Source organism: Triplophysa dalaica, chromosome 2 (assembly GCF_015846415.1).
Source record: "Triplophysa dalaica isolate WHDGS20190420 chromosome 2, ASM1584641v1, whole genome shotgun sequence".
In the NCBI taxonomy this organism is placed as follows: Eukaryota; Metazoa; Chordata; class Actinopteri; order Cypriniformes; family Nemacheilidae; genus Triplophysa; species Triplophysa dalaica.
The window spans coordinates 13,450,389-13,469,873 of NC_079543.1; the positions used below are offsets into that span (position 1 = coordinate 13,450,389).

Genomic DNA, 19,485 nt, shown 5'->3' on the forward strand with positions numbered 1-19,485 from the left:
TAATTCTGAAATAAGGTTAATGACCTCGATCGATATCGGTTTTGTGCATGCTCATGTTCATTCGTAGTAAAGGGGTTAAACGACCCCCGCCGCATGACTGTCACATCGAAGGTTTCTTTCGCTTGTCTGTGTAGATCAAAGTTAAACTCTGCCGTTTATACAGGCCCGTTAGGAGAAGTGTTTATTCGAAAGCTGTTTATTATTATTGTTATTTAAAACTAATTTTGTACTGTGGTCCAATTGTCTTTGGGATTTCCAGCGTTATTCAGAAGTGATATAAAAACTGGACGCAGAATGGCAGGTAGGTCAACTCGTGTGCGTAAATGTCATGCAGCACAGTAGCTCGCCAGACAGATTGAGTTCGTCCAAAGGTAAACCCACGGGAAAATAGAGAAGTCATATTTCATAGCTCTCTAAATGTATTAAAACATGCTTAGGAAGTCTGGGCTTGTGTAGGTTGCATTTAAATGACATACAATGTACTTGTGCCGTCAACTATAACACATTTTGCATGCCTGTTCAGTCACTGACCTGCCAGTGAAATGTAATAGTGCATGATTCTCATCTTTTGTCTGCCAAACAAAACTGTGTCAGAAAGACTATAGTGCCATCTTGAGATTCATCTGAATTTAAAACTAACTCACATTAATAGGTGAATGTGGATCATTGACTTAAAGCCCACAAAACTTTGACCCACAAAGGGTCTCATTACAAAGCAATAGTTCTTAAAATCCACATTGTAACAATGCACATACACTAAATCAGTTTTTTTTGACACCCACACCTATTTCTTTACAATTACTGTTTTCAACAGTTTTGAGTAACTTTAAATAATCGTGTTAGTATTTATGAAAAAAATCACTTTGAAACACTGCTGTGTGGCAGTGTTGTAACCAATGAGGTATCTTTTAAATGGGAGTCTTTTAAAGTAGGCTACTAAATGAATGCTGGCTAAAAATATTATAATGATAAGAGCAAGCCTTTAGATTTTTTTTATGAGAAACAATTTAAGTAGATATTTTGTCTCTCTCTGCCATTTCTGTCCATTTGTATCTATCTCTCTAAATCTCTTTCGTCAGAGTCTCAGGCATTTGTAACTCTGGCCACCACATATGCCTACTGCATGGGGAGTTTAGTGGTAGGCAAAAGTCTGCGCAGGCATGGCACATCAAAAAAGTTGGTTGTGATGGTTTCCCCCAATGTCCCCAAAGATGCAAGGTGAGAGTGACCTCATAACTAACCTAAATAAGCTTACTTTGCATTTGAAATAACATTAATGACCTCAGTAGGCTTCAACATTCCATTGCAACAATTTTTTTTTGTCAAATACTATCTGTCTATCCATGCATTGTCTAGGTTGTCTTTGGAGGATGTGTTTGATGAAGTTATCATGGTAGATGTTTTGGACAGTAGAGATAAGGCTCATCTCTCCTGGCTGGGACGTCCTGAATTGGGAGTCACCTTCACAAAGCTCCATTGCTGGACTCTTACCCAGTACAGCAAGTGTGTGTTTCTGGATGCAGACACACTTGTGAGTACTTTGTATTGAAGATCACATTTTGCTAGCTTTTGTAAGACATTAGAATAGGTTACTAAAAGTTAAAGGGACGGTTCACCTAAAAATGTTATTTCTGTCATTATTCAATCATCCTCAGATCATTCCAAACCTGTATACATTTCTTTGTTTTGCTAAACACAAAGGAAGATATTTGAAAGAATGTCAGTAACCACACAGATTTCATCTCCCATTGACTCCCATAGTATTTATTTCCCTACTCTGGCAGCAAACAGAGGATGAAAACTGTTTGGTTACAAAAATTCTTCCAAATATCTTTCTTTGTGTTCAGCAGAACAAAGAAATTTATTTAGGTTTGGAAAAACTCCAAGGTGAGTAAAAGAAGCATTTTTGGGTGGACTATCCCTTAAACCATTTACAACGTTTTTTTCCCCTGTAAAGTAAATAAAAGAATGAATAAATAATTTGCTACAAACGTTGAATATGTTTTACGAAGCGCTGATATACAAAGAACAAAAGGCAACAATTTACAGCAATTATCAACAAAACAAAGTAGTAAAAGACTTGGGGGCGGTTTCCCGGACAGGGCTTAAAACAAGTCCCAGATTCATTTAAATCGTAGAGATGTCTTGATTGTAAACAACTAACACTGACATATCTTAAAAAAGATAATTACCATGGTTTTGTCTCGACATGCACACCAGTAATGTTTTTGTAAGGTATCTTTTTTAAAGCAATCGAAAATTACACTTAAATGTTTATGAAACTGGGCCTGGGCCCCATTGCATACAGCACCTTAAGTGTAATTTACCCTTAAGTGTGCCCTTAAATATACCTTAAATTGTCCTTAAATTATTCTCCTATTGTCTTTGATAAAGGGAAATCACACATTAAGTGTCATCTTTAAGGGATGGGCCACGATAGCTGTTGAGACGAGGAGGTATAAATTAAGGATATATGGATTATATGCACTGAAAATACCTTGCAATAACTCTGCTACTAGATTTAGTCATGCTCTGATCATCTGTGTCTCCATTTTCATTGAGGTTGTCTATATTGGCTGGCATGGACGGATTATGGTCCCCCCTCCCACAGTTTTTCCATTCTTTCCCTTAGCTGTGCATTCACAGTTATAGAAAGTGAAAGTTCAGACGGTAATGAATATTAAAACTGTTCTCGCTCTGCGTCAAATGCCTGGGCAAGCGCTATATGCTAAAAATAATCTGTGAAGGGTTTATGGAAGTCTAATATTAGCCACACAGGAAAAAATCAACCATGGAGCATATTAAGGCGTATGAAACACAGGTCATTAATTAACTGTCAAATATACACATATTTAATACGTCACATAAATAATAAATGATTTCTCACCATAAAATGCCCCTTCGACACATGTCTGTAAACATAGAAAATGTGCCAATTTCATTTTTAATCAGTTAAATTTAATTAAAAAAGTTAAAGTAAAACGTAAAAACATATGTTGCCATGATTTGTTGATAATCATATTTTTATAGGGTATCCACATAGGCCGTGTATAGGCTATGGGACCAATATATTTAACATAGATAAACATTTGTTTTCATTATTGTTGGGTTTTCTATACCAAATTGGATGGCGCAACCTTGAAGTGCAGGGCCCCCTCGGGCTCATGGTGGTCAAGGGCCCCTGGACCCATTGGCCCTGTCAGTAATCTATCCCTGTTGGCTGGTTGGTTCTTGTTACATGACATGCGGTGTGTTTGCGCCTTTCTAAAAAATTTAGATTTTGGCCCGATTCACATTTCGTGTCTGAAAACGTGCTGAAAACGCAAGCTGCACTGCGTTCTCCTTTTTTCCAAAGCGCCTGCTGTGATCATCTTTTCCTCCATATTCATTAATCTTGTCTATATGCGCGAAATGCACACGCATCGTTTCCACATAAACAGCTTATTCTAAGGTATTAGAAACATAACAGTTCAGTATGTAAGGTCTTTATACACCTCTGAATAATTATTTTTCTATATTATATTGCATTTCTGTCAATAGATCCTCCTAAAATCCAGTGTTGTTCCTTTAAGCTAATTCGGGTCCGGGAAACGACCCCTTAGTGTTTATAAATATTGGATATCAATAAAAACCCACATAAAAATACACAATGGCGCTGAGTTCCTTGAAGATTAAATAGTGCAGGTCCAGTTTACAGTGCCATCTTCTTATTTGAATGGTCCAAAAGTCTGTCTGTTAAGCTTCTCTGTTCTGCAGGTACTGTGTAATGTAGATGAGCTGTTTGAGTATGAGGAGTTCTCTGCTGCACCTGATTCAGGCTGGCCTGATTGCTTCAACTCTGGGGTATTTGTGTTCATGCCTTCCTTAAATACTCATACCAAGCTACTAGAACACGCTACTCAACATGGCAGCTTTGATGGTGAGTCATGGGTTATTTTATATTCAGTTCCCTTTGATTCTGTCTAAACTGGTTGCCATCAAATGGTATAGCAACGTAACATTTGAATGCTGATCTGTTGTGTAGCATACAAACAACAGAAGCAACAGATAAACACATACTGTATTTATCATGTTTAGGAGGAGACCAGGGTGTTTTAAACACTTTCTTCAGTGACTGGGCAATAAAAGACATCAGCAAGCATTTACCATTTGTGTACAATATCATGGCCAGCGCGCTGTATACATATCTGCCAGCATATCACCAGTAAGTTTTCAGGTAACTTTGGGTATATCAGTGTTCCCTGAATATGTATTGTAATATACAGTAACCTGAAGCTATTTTAAGGGACAGTTCACCCAAAAATGAAAATTCTGTTGTTCCAAATCTGTAAAAATGTCTTTGTTCTGCCGAAAACAGAGAAAGATATTTGGAAGAATGCTTTTAACTAAACAGTTCATGGCCACCATTGACTACGATAGTAAGAAAAATTACTTTAATAAATGTATTTGTTCTGTTGATCACAAAATTGTATATATTTAAGCAAACAGTTCTGGGTCACCTTTGAGTACCATTGTATTTTTCCTACTATGGTAGTCAATGGGGGACAAGAAATTTCTTCCAAATACATTTATGTAGATTTGGTACAACCTGAGGGTGAGTAAATGATGACAGAGTTTTTAGTTTGGGGGGAACTGTCCCTCTGTCGTTGTAAAATCTCTCAATAAACATCTGTTTTGTTCAGGTTTGGCCACCAAGCAAAAATTGTCCACTTTTTAGGTGGGACAAAGCCCTGGCATTGTTCATATAATCCACAGGCAGCCAATCAGTCATCGCTTGAGAATCCCAACAAGCACAATGAAAAATGTATCAATTTATGGTGGGAAGAATACTACAATCAAAGCAATCTTAAAAAGGACAACAAGAGTGAAGACTTATCTTTCGTAAGACCATTGACCATTTCTTATTCTCATACTGAATCACACAAGCAAAAAAGCAGCACTGAAGCCTATCGTAAGGAGATGTCGCCCTCTCAACCTGCCCTAGATCTGGCTGTCAATACTTTGGTCATCAGCTCATCTCACCACAAGATATCACCCTCTCAATCTCCCCTAGATCCAACAGGGGATACAGTAGCCATCAGCGCATCTTCAAAGCCTGTGGAAATGGTAAACAGATTCAAAAGAATTGAGGGCAAGATAATTGTTATAGCATAAGTGTGAGCTTACTTACTTCCTCTTCCACAGTTTCTGAATCCATTCCAATGTCCTTAAAAGTACTGCACCCTCTATATTAAGAAAAATGTAGCAACACACACCCAACAGTGACTCACCACAACACACAAACAATAGAAACCAGTTTGGGTGATTTAAGAAAAGAAGATGAATAGATCAGTTTCTATACAATTGTTGACTGAATGTATGTAAAAAAACTGATAACCTGTCATATAAGTAATAACTTTGAGTCCTTTCGCAATAATTTTTCATCTCTTCTCAGAATATACCCTTCAATGTCCTGCCTGGTATTGAGGATGAGTGGATCTCTCTAGTCAGCCCTACATCTGAGCAAGAAAGTGAGAAAACAGGCCTAGAGACTGCTGATGACTCAGACACAGCCACTGGAGAAGCTGAATCAAATGTATGCTTGAACTATTTTCATATTTTTCTAAGACAAAAGAATTTATGTTTTTTTTTTACCTTCAGAGATAAAACGTATGCTCACTAACTTCATATCCTTTCTCTGCTCAAGTCAAAAGTCTCAAAAGCTCCTCTTCTTTTTATACAATCAATCAAAGTTAGTATTATGTGCCTATATTATACCAAGTCTTAAGTGTGTTGGGCTTTTTAAAGGGCTCATTTGGCGCGAATAGGCGTTTTTCTGTGTCTTTGGTGTGTCATAAGTTGCCCATGTATGTATTAGACACGTAAATTTGCTAAAATTAGAGTGTCGGAGCAAAAAGATGCATTCTATCTAAAAGCGAATGCTCACCCAGACCTGCCTGAAACGCCCTGTGTAACCACACCCCAACAAATCTACAGTTCGTGGTAGAATTTGACTAAGACCGCCCACATTTAGACACGAGTAAGGTGGGCGTACTTGTAAATCTCATTGTATCGTCACCGCCGCAGCCATATCGCGGAGACGCCGTGTGTGTCGTTGCGAAAAGAAAGACTCTTTGTTTGAAATGCCAAAAGATGAGACAACAAAAAACAAACGGTTACATTTTTTACAACACTGTTCCAGAAAAGTACAATCCGAATGTTCAAGTTTGTAATCGTGTATACACATTACATCTAAAACAAACCATAATATTCGTTTTAGCCGTGTCATTTGATCCCCTAATATTAGTGTATTTACTGCCCTCTGTTGGTGACTTAAGCTCAAGCAACTTTACCTGAATTTACCCTCAATCCCCATTATTATGCTAACACAATTTTGATGTGTATTATACAGACCCCAGCAGAAACAGAGGAGGAAGACCTGGAGCATAAGCGAATGTGGGAGGAAGGTTACATGGATTACATGGGCAAAGACGCTTTTGACAACATCAAGAGGAAACTTGACCGATTCCTTGAATAACTGGGTTTTGTGTTTATTTGAGACAAATATCATTTAGTATTCTTTTGTACTTTATCATTTAACATCTCAACATAAGGCCAGATGTATTCAACTCCAGTGCTGGGGACATTATCCTGCAGGGTTTATCTCCAATTCTGACCAAACACAACTAAACAAGTCAATCAAGGTGTTTTGGATTACGTTAAAATGACAGACAAAAGTGTTTAATCGGCACTAAACCTTGCAAGAGAATGATTCTCTAGGATTGGAAGGTATGTGATCCTTTGTAAGTTTATAATAACCATTATTTTGAAAATCATCTTAAGTAAAATTGTCTCATTTAATCGTAACTCGATGTTAAAACAGATTTCGTTATTCAGTTTCTCTGGTACAACTTGGCGGTATTTAATGATAAAAGGTTCCTACTGTGCAAATTTAATTCTGCTGTTTTATTAATTTACTAATTATAATAACTTAACTTGCTTTCAATTATGGGAAAAAGGATTCTTTAAAAAACGATAAAAGGGAATAAGATGGAAATAAGTGTGATTGTGTCTTATTAACAAAAGCTCCACGAACTCATCTGGTGTGCATAAACGGAGACATTTCTTCGCCTTCCTGTGTAAATTGCTATTTATTTCCACTAGAGGTCAGACTACGCATATGTTTAGCGCAAACATTTCTAATATTAATGCAAGATCCACCACATTGTTGACTGTTCATAACAGTGGGGAAAAATCTTATACAAGCTCATTATTCACGTTCGACTACATTTTCTAGGATGTTAATTGTTGATGATCATGATATTTTCTTTCTCGACGTGTTCTTTTCTCTGAGTGAATGTTAAACATCTATCAGACACCATAGACTTGTGGTACACAAAATTAATACATAGGCTACTCAATTAAACTCGGTTTATGGAACATTATGATGGTACGGTGGAGACATATTTTCAAACACAAACATATTTCAGCATTTGAGACATTAATAACCCTGTGGTCCCGTCCAGTTAATTTGACTGCTCTCTAAACTCCTGAAATATTTATGCTTAGTCAGTCAATTATAGAGTATGTTCTATTTGATCTTATGCTGCAAGTGAAATAAACACTTCCACAAGAGCCAGCCACAGCATTTTAATTTTATTTAATGACTTGTCTTAAGGGATGACATTCATTCCTCATGAATGTTTCTTATAGAGATTTGATTCTGGTCTGATAAGTCAGATCCGATAGTTATTTTTATTGCTTCTTATGAAATCATAATTATCATATAGTTGAAATGATAAATGAAATATGTGGTGTAATAATTATAATATTTTCTTAAAGGAATAAAAATGAAATTATTAACATCTTTTGAAAATATTCAAAAACAACTTCCAATCAGAATGTAAATAGTATAATTTGGGCTCATAGAGATTTGACATAGATTATATAATATATCAGCTACCAATTAAAGTGTTGCATACTTTATTTTGATATATTTTGACATCACTGTCCTGCAATAGCATGTCTAGCATTCGAGATTTTTCCACTATAAAAACTACTTCTACATCCATCTGTTGACACTTCACATATTCTCAGTCATTCATAATGACTGGTTTTAACTGTTTAGCAATTTGTATCCTGAGTGCCTTTTATGTAGTCTTGATTTTAATGATATCTTCTTTGAGGTATTTGTCAAGCTGTTCTGGCTTCATTATATTCCACACCTGCACTTTGTGTTATGGTCTGTGCAACACAAATGCTGAAGTAAACAGTCTTTTCCAGTCAAAACAAGACTTTTGAAAACTATTTGAGAAAGAAGAAAAGAGTGATTGTCTAGATATCTTCATCCTGGTTGCTTATGTTTTAGACATGTCTCTTTAAACAACAAGCAATTGAATCAAATACATATTTTTTTCAGAATCTTAAGTGGCTCCATGTTGTTGGGACATTGCTGTGGTCAGTAATTCAGTTTCTAATTGTAAGCATCTTGCCAACCCCACCAAATACATAACTGAAGACTAGTTATTCGTCTGTGATTAATGTTTATTTTCAGTCTCAGCCTCAGTCTAAGTTCCCCTACCTAAACAATTCGACCGGTTACAATTTTCTGGACATACAGTCATTCAATGAAAGACTGCCTCATCACAACCAGGGCAGAAAAGCATGTCCATTTGACTTCAAGATGAGGAGCTAAGGCCTACCGCTTGCATTTAATTTTTGCTGCAAAGAAATCATCATGTTGAATCCCTGATGTTTTATTTCTCTACAACACATTTTCATGACACAGTAATGACTCCCAGAGAGGATATTCTCTTTCAATCAATCTCTGCAAAACACATTTGCTTCTGATTTCTTACTCATTTCACAAAACCACTGAAGGATATTGTTTCTTATTAGTTTAAATAAAACTTTGCACATGTGAGATGTTTGAGTTACGTTCCATGTTATATTTGATGCTATTAAGAGAATATCAGACATTGTGCTGTGACTGTGTAACCACTCATGAGGCCTCACCTGAAACTTTTCAAAGTCTTCTTTATTAAAAAGTATGCAAAATAGAAATACAAATGTATTTAGAAATAAAAAATAATTTATAAGTATTATAATAAAAGAACAAAAATAAATCTTAGATACACAAAAAGACTGTAAAAGCAGATGGTAATCCAATAAATTGTCTAAAGTAGATGTTCTTGTCATCTAGTTACAGTTGAATTTTTTTAATGATCAGTACACGTGAAGTATTATTAATAATATCCCTGAAAAACTGCTAAATTGGGAAAAAGTAATTTAGATGTTTCTTCATGGCTACAAATCTAAATATATATTTCATCTTTATTTTTACCTATACATTTAGACATAATTGCTTGTTTCACAGACAAGGTTTAGCTTAAGACAGGACTACGCCTTATAAGGATATTAAGTGGCTTTTATTAAAATGCATTGAAAAATATATTACTGGTGCGCATCTTGAGACAAAACAATGGCAATGACATATTTCAAGATATGTCCACGCAATTTGTTTTTGGTTAAGACAGCTAAAACTTTCATTTTAGTCTGGAACTAGCCTTAAGCCTTGTCTGTGAAACCAGGCAAAACTATCATTGTCAAACAGTGAAAACAGAAAGATGCCTTATAATATCAGTAGGTTAGTTACATAACATAGATTCCATACCAAGCTGAAGGAAAATAGTAAAATTGTAGATGCAAAATTGCTTATTCTTAGGAACCCACCATTAATAAAACAAAATTTTAAATTGGGTCTGATTCCATTTCACATTGATAAATTATCAAGCTGAGTAACAGTTCAACGTCGCAGTTCCTTGGGCATACAAAGAGGAAACATCCTCTCTTTTTAGTACACATGAAGGTATGTGCCTTTTGAGTCAATCCCTATGACACTTCTGGCCGTGCATCTGTATAATCCAGCATCTTTTGCTGTGGGATTCTGGATGATTAAGGAGCCCTGAGGATGAAGGTACTTGTTCCCAAACAGACGTGGTTGAGAGCCGACAATAAGCCGTGTTCTTTCTGGGGTCTCCCATGCCACTTCTGCTTTGGGTATACCTGTTGCTACACAGTTAAGTTGTACTGCTACACCTCTTCTTGCATAGGTGGAAGGAGCTGGCCCACTAGTGATATGGGGTGCATATGCAATGATGATGACTGGAACAGTGAGCAGGGAGCTTCCATATTCATTTGATGTCCTACAGGTGTAAGAGCCTCTGTCATGAACAGAGGCTTGCTGGATGGAAAGCGTTCCATTGGGAAGAATGGCATAACGACCGGCTTTTTGAGGACGGTTTAAAACCATCCCACTCGGCAGAGTCCAGGTGAGACGGGCCGAGTTGGTGTTTGACAAGCAGTGCAGCTGTACATTCTCCCCATTAATGACACTGATAGGTGAGTTATACCTGTTATTGATTTCTGGCTTGTGTCCTGGCATGAGTGCCACAGTTCTTTCAACAAGTCCACCTCCATTGCGTCCCAAACATCGATATGTACCTGCCTCTGATAGAGCGGGGTTACTGATAATCAAGGTCCCATCAGAATTGTGAAGGAATTTATTGAATTTTGCACCGCTCAATAGTGGGGAGCCATTTGGAAGAATCCAAGTCACCTGTGGAGCTGGGGAGCCTTCAACTGAACAGTTAAGGTTAATGGTCCTGCCCACAGTCAATGAGAGTGACTCCATTTTGGGACTTCGAAGTTTTGGCTTCTCTAAAGTGTCTGTTACATCAAGATGAACAACAAGCCTTGTCTCACCTCCCTCATTACGAGCAATACATGATAACTGGCCTGAATCTGACTTTCTCACCGAACGGATATCCAATGTGCCATTGCGATGTACTGTCATTCGACTACCATAATATGGCGCTGGGAGTACAACGTTCTCTGGGAGAACCCACATGACACGTGGAATGGGGATACCAGTGGTCTCACAGTCAATCAATTTATGCTGATCTCTAACAGCGGACACTCTCAAAGAATTTGCGGTGCCTCTAAGGCCATTAACAGCAGGAGGAGAGACAAGGATTTCTACTCTTGTCACTTTTCGATCCTGCCCTGCACTGTTTCTGGCCAGACATACATAATTCCCACCATCAAATCGCTGAACTTTCTGAATGACTAGACTTCCATTGTTATGTATAATATACTTGTCTGAAGCTGAAGGGACAGCTCTGTTAGTGGGCGAAAACCACAATATCAGAGGTGTTGGATCACCTTTGGCACTGCAATTGAGAGAGACAGATTCTCCGTAAAGAACCCTGACGACATCATGTGTCTTGTTCTCAATCACTGGAACTGCTGAAATAACTTTGACATGCACTTTCATCTCATCTTTTCCAACCTGGTTCTCAGCATAACAAGTATAGTCGCCTTCTTCATGAATCCCAACCTCATTAAAAAAGAGGGTTCCATTGTCAAAAACAACATACCTGCGACTTCGACTCCCAACATTACGCTCAGACTTTATGACCCTGTTGATCATGGTACCATCAGGCAATGCCCAATGGATTTTAGGGCTGGGTAATCCAGAGGCCACACAGTCAACCTTTAGGTGACCTCCATACATTACCTTCTTATCAGCCTCTGTTTTCTGCTCAATTTTGGCAGGTTTTGTCAGGACACTGACCTTAAAAGGCACAAAATCATCACCAATTTTGTTGCGGGCAACACAGAGGTATTCACCACCATCTTTCTCTGTCACAGAAACAACTGATAGTGTACCATTGGACGACACTTTGATCCTTGGGTCATAGCTGAAATACAAAAGAATTAGATGCAATGAAAATCAAAACATTTTTATTTAGCATAAAAATTACTTACAGAGAAAAGGGAAGTAGAGAATGAAGAGAAAGGTAGGTATGTGCACATTTCCCTCACATTGTATAAACCTGCATGGACTTTCCTGCAAAGGAAGTGTTCCTCAGGGAAATGTTTATATTACCTGTAGTGAGCATCCACAAGCTTTTTTAAAGGAGTCCTCCAGATGATCCTGGGTTCTGGATTCCCTGATGCAATACAGCCCAGGTGTAATCTGTCTCCATAGACCACATCTGTTTTTTGAGATGATGAAAACGTAATCCTGGCCCTGGACGACTTTATGGATTTCCTTACAGTCAAAATAATAGTTCTCTGTGCAGTGCCAACTACATTAGTGACAGAACATTCATACCTCCCTCTATCTGTCAGAACAAGACTACGAACAAACAAAGTTCCATTTGGGAAGACAAACAAGTTACGGCCATTAATAAACTGTGAGGGATGAAGTTGCATGCCATCCGGGGTGATCCAGGCAATGGAAGGGTGAGGGTCACCAATGGCAGTGCAATTCAAGAAGGCAGTGCTTCCCTCTGAAAGACTGACATTCTCGTGTCTTGGCTGTTTAATAACGGGTGGCAAGGCGGCAACAGTCAGACGAACAGATATTGTATCAGCACCAAGTGCATTGCTGGAAATGCATTTATAGATTCCCCGATCTGTGTGACTTGCAGATTTTATGTAAAGCGTGCCATTGGGTGAGACCGAGACCCTCTGACCAGACATGTAATTAGTAGACACACCAGAATGCACCATTGTCCTGTCAGGTTGGACCCAGGTGATCTGAGGTTTAGGGTTCCCTTGGGACTGACACATCATCTCTACAGTTTCACCAAGGTATGCTGTGGCTTCCCTGTAGCGAGGATGCAGCACTTTGGGGTGTTCAGCTTCAACAATTAAATTAACCACAATCTTGTCCTCTCCATATTGATTTTGGACACTGCAGAGGTAGTGCCCTTGGTCCAGAGGAAGAACATTATGGATAACAAGCGTACCATTAGAATGTACCTGGAGTCTCTGGACCCTGGTGTTTTGTGCAATACTAGCTCCTGCAGGAAAACACAGAAGCACTTTTATAGCAACAAATCATCTTAGATAGATCAAATTAGATATCAAATTAAGAACTGTATAGATTTTGATTCCAACAGAAACATTTCTACATAAATGTACAAACGTAACTGTAATATTTGTAATACAATTACACTTTTTGTCTAATTTGAATATAAGATACATGTACTTTGTACATTTTTGCATACAGTAAATGATGTAATGAAGTAATAAATAAATAAAAGGATAACAATTTACCTGTGGAAACTTTAGTCCAGGAAAGGAAAGGACTGGGCTTTCCCACAGCCACACATGGCAAATAGACATCAGTCTCAGGTTGTGCTTTTACAAATCTAATGTCTGTGCTTATGATGTGAGGTCTGCCTCTACCTTCAGGCACTGCTGTTGGTCTTTGCTGAGCCCCTCTTGATGTGGTATGATATATTGTAAAAAGGGTGCCACCTGACCTCCCAGGGATTCTTTGCTGTGATGGGGATATTGTTGATGATTGTAGTGGAATTGTGGGTGCTTTTGTAGTTGTGTTTTTGTGGATGTTAACCTTCAATAATCCTGGAGATGTTGTGTCCTCAGAGACATAAGCTAATTGATGTGGGAATTGAGTGACTGGGGGTGTTGTTCTACTGTATGTTTCGCTAAATTGTACCTTAGGAACGATTTCCTGCTCTGGGGTTACTAATCTCTCATGACTGTTGAGAATGTGATTATCATTGTCCGGGTTACCAATCCTGCTTGTAGAAGTGGGTTTATTGGAAAAAAGCATTTTTGAATGTACTGTAGGGGGCATTATGGTTATTGCAGATGTTGTTGTTGTGGTAAGTACAATTCCTTCAGTAACATTTGATTGACTCCAAGGATGTCTAGATAACACTGAATCTTCTCTGTTGTAAATGTTACCAGCTGTAACTCTGTGTTGTTTTGTGGTTAATACAGGAGAGGATTTGGGTCTGTCTGTGGTAATCTCTGGACTCTGATGAGACACCTCAAAGATTACTGCTACCATTGAACCACCTGGGGTTTCAGCATGATGTTTGACTATCTCATTCTGAGTACTCTGGGAAGCTGAGGAGAATGGCCTCAATGTAAACATCTCTTTGGATGACAGTACATTTTCAGTATCTGTGGGTTTATATTGGTTGTTTGTTTTGTCTGAACTTGCAGCTGGTATGTCCTCGGGATTTGTATAAGAGTTCTCAAGGGAGTGGTCTGATGTTGGGCTCGAATCTGGTGTAATACTTTCATGTTGTGTCTCTTCAGATGTTTTAGCTGCAGGGGTATGAGTGCTCGTAAACCACTCATGAATGCCTATCTTCAGTGAAGGCAAGGTAGAATTTTCTTCTTTGTGCATAGTTGTTTTTATTTCTTCTCTTCCAAAACTAATGGATGTTGATGGAAAAACTGGAACTGGTGTGATGGTGTTGAGTTTTTGAGCTGGCGTGACATCATCTAAATGTTTTTCTTTTGCTACAGATGCTCGTTCTTGGGGTAAGAGTAGATGGGTTTGATGATTCCTGCCACTGTATAAAGGATCTATGTCTTCTTCATGAGTCATTTTGCCTGATGACTGTACTTGGCTGTCGTTTAACGGAACAGTAGTATTCATCTTGGCTTTTACATTTTTGGCCCATGGAGATGTTTCTATTTTAGTTTCAGAGGAGGCAGTTGTCTTAGTAACGACTGAAAACCCTTTTGTGACCTCAGCAATTGAAGCTGAAGTGGGCTGTGGGGTTGCATTTGTGACATATACAGATGATTTAAAACTGTTTGTCTTAGTTCTAATTCTATTAGGCTTTTTACGTCTTCCACCAGTCCTCCTCTGCGAACTGGATGAGTTCCTAGCACGTGAGGCACGTGAAGCAGAAAGTGAATTGGAGAAGGTTGCTTTATTATCTCCTGACGCAGGTTTGGTGGTCGGTGTCACAGTAGTTAGCAGTGGAAATTCTGAGACACTGGGTTTCTGGTGAGTCGTATGCTTTTGTAGGCTCTGTGTTCCTTGCCTAACTGTAGTTAAGATCACAGTAAATAACTTGGCATCACCATGTGTTCCTGCACGTTGTTCAGTATGTGTCTTTGCAGTGGTTAGTGGTAAGCTATGATCAGTCCTTCCTTGATAAACCTCTACCACATCCTCATGGCTTTTTGAAGCCGTATATTCATCGTTGTAATTTAGAATTGCTTCATTTACACTGCCACTACTCTTCGAGTGGCTTTGGTTTTTCTGTAAATGATTTCCATGTGATTTTGTATTCCACGCAGTGCTCATTTCAACCCTGTTTGCAACCTCTGAATCTCTGACAGTAAAATAACTCATCTGTGGACCAACTGTAGAATGTGCTATATATGTACGTGCTGTGAACAAATTTGAGTTTGTATCAGATTCTGGTGCAGCTATCTGGTATGTAACATGTCTCTGGTCCTCAGAATCTAGAGCTTTTATATCCAGGTTGTACTCAGTAGTCTGAATAGGGATCCGTGCCGTTGTGATTGTGTACAACATTTTTTCTGGTACTCTTGTTGTTGCACTTTCTGCAGAAGATCCTCTAATTTTGTTTGTAATACCTGGCTGCGTTGTGTAGGCAGTCACTGTCTCCTGTCTTCTGTTTGTACTGGTCTGAACAGAGTTTACAGTAGTTATTTTTGGACTAGTTCCACCATTGCGAACTTTGGCCAAAATGCTAGCCCAGCGCTTTGGGTCTATTTGGTTGTTCGACACACTATTTCTTCTTTTCGATTCTACAATATTAACCCTGTCCACTCCTGTCGTACCTACTCTCCTCCTTGGAATAGCAGGGCGTTTCCACGATTTCCTGGATGGATGACCGCCCATATTTGGGACCTTCCTTCGATTGGGTAAATCCACACGCCGAGGAAGGGTTTTCTCCAAAAGCTCTTCCGGTTCATTATCTCCAGATGACTCTACATCGTTAGACATAAGAACCTTTATTTTGGTTGAAACTCCCTCAGCAGGTTGAGGCCCTCTGAAGTACTTCCTTAAGGGAATCATACCTGGTGGTTTTGTTATAATCACTTTTGTCACCAAAGTATCAAACCCATGTTGGTTTCCTGCTACACACTTATAGTATCCACTGTCTGAAAGCTGACTGTGTCTAATGATCAGAGTCCCATTTAAAGCAACAAGTGTCCTGGAATTGTTTTGCCACTTGTTTACAATGCTGCCATCTGGACGAATCCAGTGTATATCAGCATCGGGGGACCCAGTAGCAACACATGGAAGAGAAACAGGTCCACCAGCAAATCCTGTAATTGTCTCTGCTACTCCTTCCACCCCAGGGGGTGGGCTGGAGGATTCTTCCACTGTTAAGCGTAGAGGTATGACACTAAGATCATCTGCAACATGTGCAATACAATAGTAAACTCCTGAATCAGAATGATCCACAGATTTGATTTCAAGCAAGCCAAAACTCGATGCCGAAAGCCTGTTATCGCTACTGCTATAAGGTGTTTTTAATGTCGACCCATCAGGGAGCATCCATTTTACTGTCTGGTTCCCTGAGCTATGTATAGAACAGCTCATCTCAACAGGACTTCCCACCACAGCCACCTGCATTGTTCTAGTATCATTTTTGGATTCAATAAAAACCCACTCCCTTTTCTTCTGTCTTATATATTCAGGCTCCACAATTTGAGTAATATGGGTGCTGAGAATAAGTCTAACAATTTTACTGGTAGACTGAAGCCTGTTTAGCTGGAGATCCATTGATGACTGCATTATCCATTGTGGCTCAGCAGCTATATTAGCTTTCACACCTGTATAATAAAGAGCATCCCTTTCAACATCCTGCCGATATCTGTAGCTAATGTAAGGATCCTTGTTTAGCATAATCTCCCTCTGAAGGTGGGCGGGAACATCGCTGTAGTATGCAATCAATCTCCACAACTTTTCATAGCTCGACCTGTCAATGGGACATTTTAAATCCAATGTCAGAGTCACGTTTGCTGATATTTGATGTGGGTTAACAGAGTGCCAGCTAATGCTAGTCAGCTCTTTGGGCTCAGTGACAAGGCAGTACAGGTCTACTTGATGTCCATGCTCATCAGACAGGCCCAGGGAAATGTTGCCAAGGGGCTGAAGAAATTCATCTGTCGTTAGGAGATCACTTTCTGTTTCCTCTGTGGAAATAGCCTTGTTGTTTGGAGTTCTGGCAATAGGGCTATTGCATGTGGGGTTCTCTAACTCTTGGAGGTGTTTCTTCTTAAGGAGCTTTTGAGATGAACACATAGGGCAAAGCTGGCCTTCGGGATAGGCTCTGTCTTTTTTACATTTCAGTACACCTTGAAAAGTTAAAAAATTAGTATATTAATAGATATTATTATGGAAACAAACTATTTTACACACCGCAATCACTAATTATGATGACTATTAATTTATATCAAAATAATGAAAAGATCATAAGAACATGCTATTTTCGATAGAACAAAAACCATAAATACCTGGTGAATTTGTATTCCACTCTTTGAACCATTTCATGCGACAGTCACAAGTCCAAGGGTTCCCATGCAGGAACAAGTTTTCCAGGTAGGGCATGCCTACAAGCATCCTCTGTGACAGTGTAGTCAGCAAATTATCCGAAAGGTGCAACTGCTTCAGAGTGGACACTGGGAAGTGTCCAAGAATGGAGAATGTGGAGAAAGTTGCTGAATGAAGCTGTTGAAGCTGGTTGCCCTCCAGTTGCAGTATTCGAAGAGAGGTGAGGCCTTGAAATGCATCAGGATGGATAAACTCAAGTCTGTTGTGATCCAGTTGCAATCTAGTAAGACTCCTAAGACCCATAAGGTTTCCTCTGCTAAGTATCTTGAGCTTATTATAGCTTAGTTTCAGCATCTAAGAAAAAAGAGGCATTTAACCGGATTTGTTGCTTTAGTTTAAATTAACATTTCTAATAAAAGTCTTTCATTGCAAATTCTGCGCCATACAACCAATATAGTAATTGAAAGGAAAATTGCAAGCAATAATGTTGACAGCACCTGAAGGGAAATGAGGTCACGAAATGTTCCATTGGGAATATGATGCACATCATTCCCATGCATCAAAAGAAGCTCAAGTTTTCGTAGTCCAGCAAAAGAGCCATATGTTACCTTACTAATAGTATTAAACCTAAGCACAAAAGGGGGAGTGATAGATTATTATATAACATTTTAATTCCAAAGCGATTACCATAAACTATCATTTGAATATTGTTAGAATATAACAACACAATTAATTTCAATGAGGTTGCAAATCCTTCTTGGGAGTCTAAATAAATCCTTGACATTTGTGCATAGTTCATTTGTAGGTTATTAAAGGTCATCTGTAATATTTTGTCCCTAAACGATATTCGTAATTGAATCACTTGAATAAGTTCCGAAACGATTATCAACCGATAGCCAAAATAAATTCCTATGCAGATTGCAAACTTTGTCCATGATGCATAACAATTTTAAACTTGAAATAAATGAATTCTGATGCTAATATTATCATGGCGCTGTCTTACCCTAAATTCATTCGCTCCACCTGTTTGGGCACGCCAGCTGGCAAGGTAAGCAAAGAGCGAAACGTGCAGTGCACCTCTGCGGGCTGCTGGCATGTACACGGCCGCGGGCAACACCGTACCACGACCTGCAGTGCTTCTATCACCAGCATCATGACAATAAGAACATATAACTTGGCCATCTTCAGATCCACAGCTGTAATCGCCCTAAAAGTTGCAAAGATACCGCAAAATGAAGTTTTCATATAAAGTTACATGGAAGCAAAACTCGAAAACAGTAACAGTGCACCGCAAGGCAATTCGTTCCTATTCAAGTATGAAATGAAGCATTTGGTATAAATATTGTGATCATGACTGATCTACCCATAATAAAAATACATCATTTCTGTTAAAATAAATCGTTGCCAGAACGCTCGTGCAGTATTGATGTCATATTTCATTAAACAGTAATTAATAAAGCAAACCTTATGTTATCTTCGTTAACAGGAGATTATCCAAACTACAATCCAACATGATTTTGGTCCACGGTACCTCTCAGAATGTCATTTCCAGAGGTTATGGTGTGATAGTCCATTAGACAGCAACGTTCAAAAACATTCAAAAAGTGTTATCAAAAAGATTATTCAGTTTGTTTGTATTATGACAAGGGGAACCGTCCACACAAAGTAAATAATGTGCTACAGCTAAAATCTTGGAAAAGGAGGACGCGTCTAAAATAATTCCACTGTTCAGCTGCGCGTTTTGTGAGAGTGGGACTTCCAGATTGCTCTCGTGCACGCGTGCCTGCGTCTGCTCAAAGTGCGCAGGACTGGAAGAGTAGCCGACGCGAGCCCTTCACACGCTTCACTGAGCGTAATGCAGAAATCGAGGAGTTGCTTAAACACTAGGAAAAAAAGGTCAGATAGATACCGCAACAGCGTATTGATGCTAAATCAATGCTAATAAAAGCTTGACCAATGTCTACAAAATGCGCACAGCGTTGCTTATAGCTTACACAGAGGGATATCTGTATTTTCCATGACACGCTTTATAGACTTTTATAACAAAAGAGTTGAACGGGGTTCAAAGCCTTACTTTTCCCTCTTAGACCCTGCGTGCCACACAAACACACATAAAGTATCATACCCAA

At 38.8% G+C, this 19,485-nt stretch overlaps 2 protein-coding genes across 3 annotated transcripts; one reads left to right on the forward strand and one right to left on the reverse strand.

Moving 5' to 3' along the window:
* Positions 1-29: 29 nt before the first annotated feature.
* On the forward strand, positions 30-7,534 carry gyg2 (glycogenin 2). Of its 2 annotated transcripts, none has more exons than XM_056772568.1 (8): positions 30-371; positions 1,080-1,218; positions 1,357-1,531; positions 3,757-3,919; positions 4,078-4,204; positions 4,683-5,106; positions 5,435-5,575; positions 6,392-7,534. In XM_056772568.1, exons 1-8 carry the CDS (start codon positions 329-331, stop codon positions 6,515-6,517), a joined length of 1,338 nt encoding a protein of 445 aa, XP_056628546.1. In that variant the 5' UTR covers positions 30-328; the 3' UTR covers positions 6,518-7,534. The 2 variants fall into 2 exon arrangements, with proteins under 2 accessions (XP_056628546.1, XP_056628556.1); XM_056772578.1 differs by having other exon boundaries at positions 30-301.
* Positions 7,535-9,036: 1,502 nt separating this feature from the next.
* On the reverse strand, positions 9,037-19,045 carry mxra5a (matrix-remodelling associated 5a). The gene is made up of 7 exons (XM_056740363.1): positions 18,821-19,045; positions 18,360-18,563; positions 17,854-17,983; positions 17,320-17,710; positions 13,108-17,160; positions 11,930-12,851; positions 9,037-11,741 (listed from the first exon to the last, which is right to left on the reverse strand). Exons 2-7 carry the CDS (start codon positions 18,536-18,538, stop codon positions 9,833-9,835), a joined length of 7,584 nt encoding a protein of 2,527 aa, XP_056596341.1. The 5' UTR covers positions 18,539-18,563; positions 18,821-19,045; the 3' UTR covers positions 9,037-9,832.
* Between the last annotated feature and the right edge of the window lie 440 nt (positions 19,046-19,485).

What these genes read in the sequence shown, in the direction of transcription:
- gyg2 (XM_056772568.1), top strand. Translation starts at nt 329, where the DNA reads ATGCAGCACAGTAGCTCGCCAGACAGATTGAGTTCGTCCAAAG. An exon ending in TTCTGGATGCAGACACACTT is followed by an intron (nt 1,532 to 3,756) that starts GTGAGTACTTTG and finishes TCTGTTCTGCAG; the next exon opens with GTACTGTGTAATGTAGATGA. An exon ending in CTGGAGAAGCTGAATCAAAT is followed by an intron (nt 5,576 to 6,391) that starts GTATGCTTGAAC and finishes TGTATTATACAG; the next exon opens with ACCCCAGCAGAAACAGAGGA.
- mxra5a (XM_056740363.1), bottom strand. Translation starts at nt 18,538, where the DNA reads ATGGCCAAGTTATATGTTCTTATTGTCATGATGCTGGTGATAGAAGCA. An exon ending in GTGACCTCATTTCCCTTCAG is followed by an intron (nt 17,711 to 17,853) that starts GTGCTGTCAACA and finishes CTTTTTTCTTAG; the next exon opens with ATGCTGAAACTAAGCTATAA. An exon ending in CTTGTGGATGCTCACTACAG is followed by an intron (nt 11,742 to 11,929) that starts GTAATATAAACA and finishes TTTGTATTTCAG; the next exon opens with CTATGACCCAAGGATCAAAG.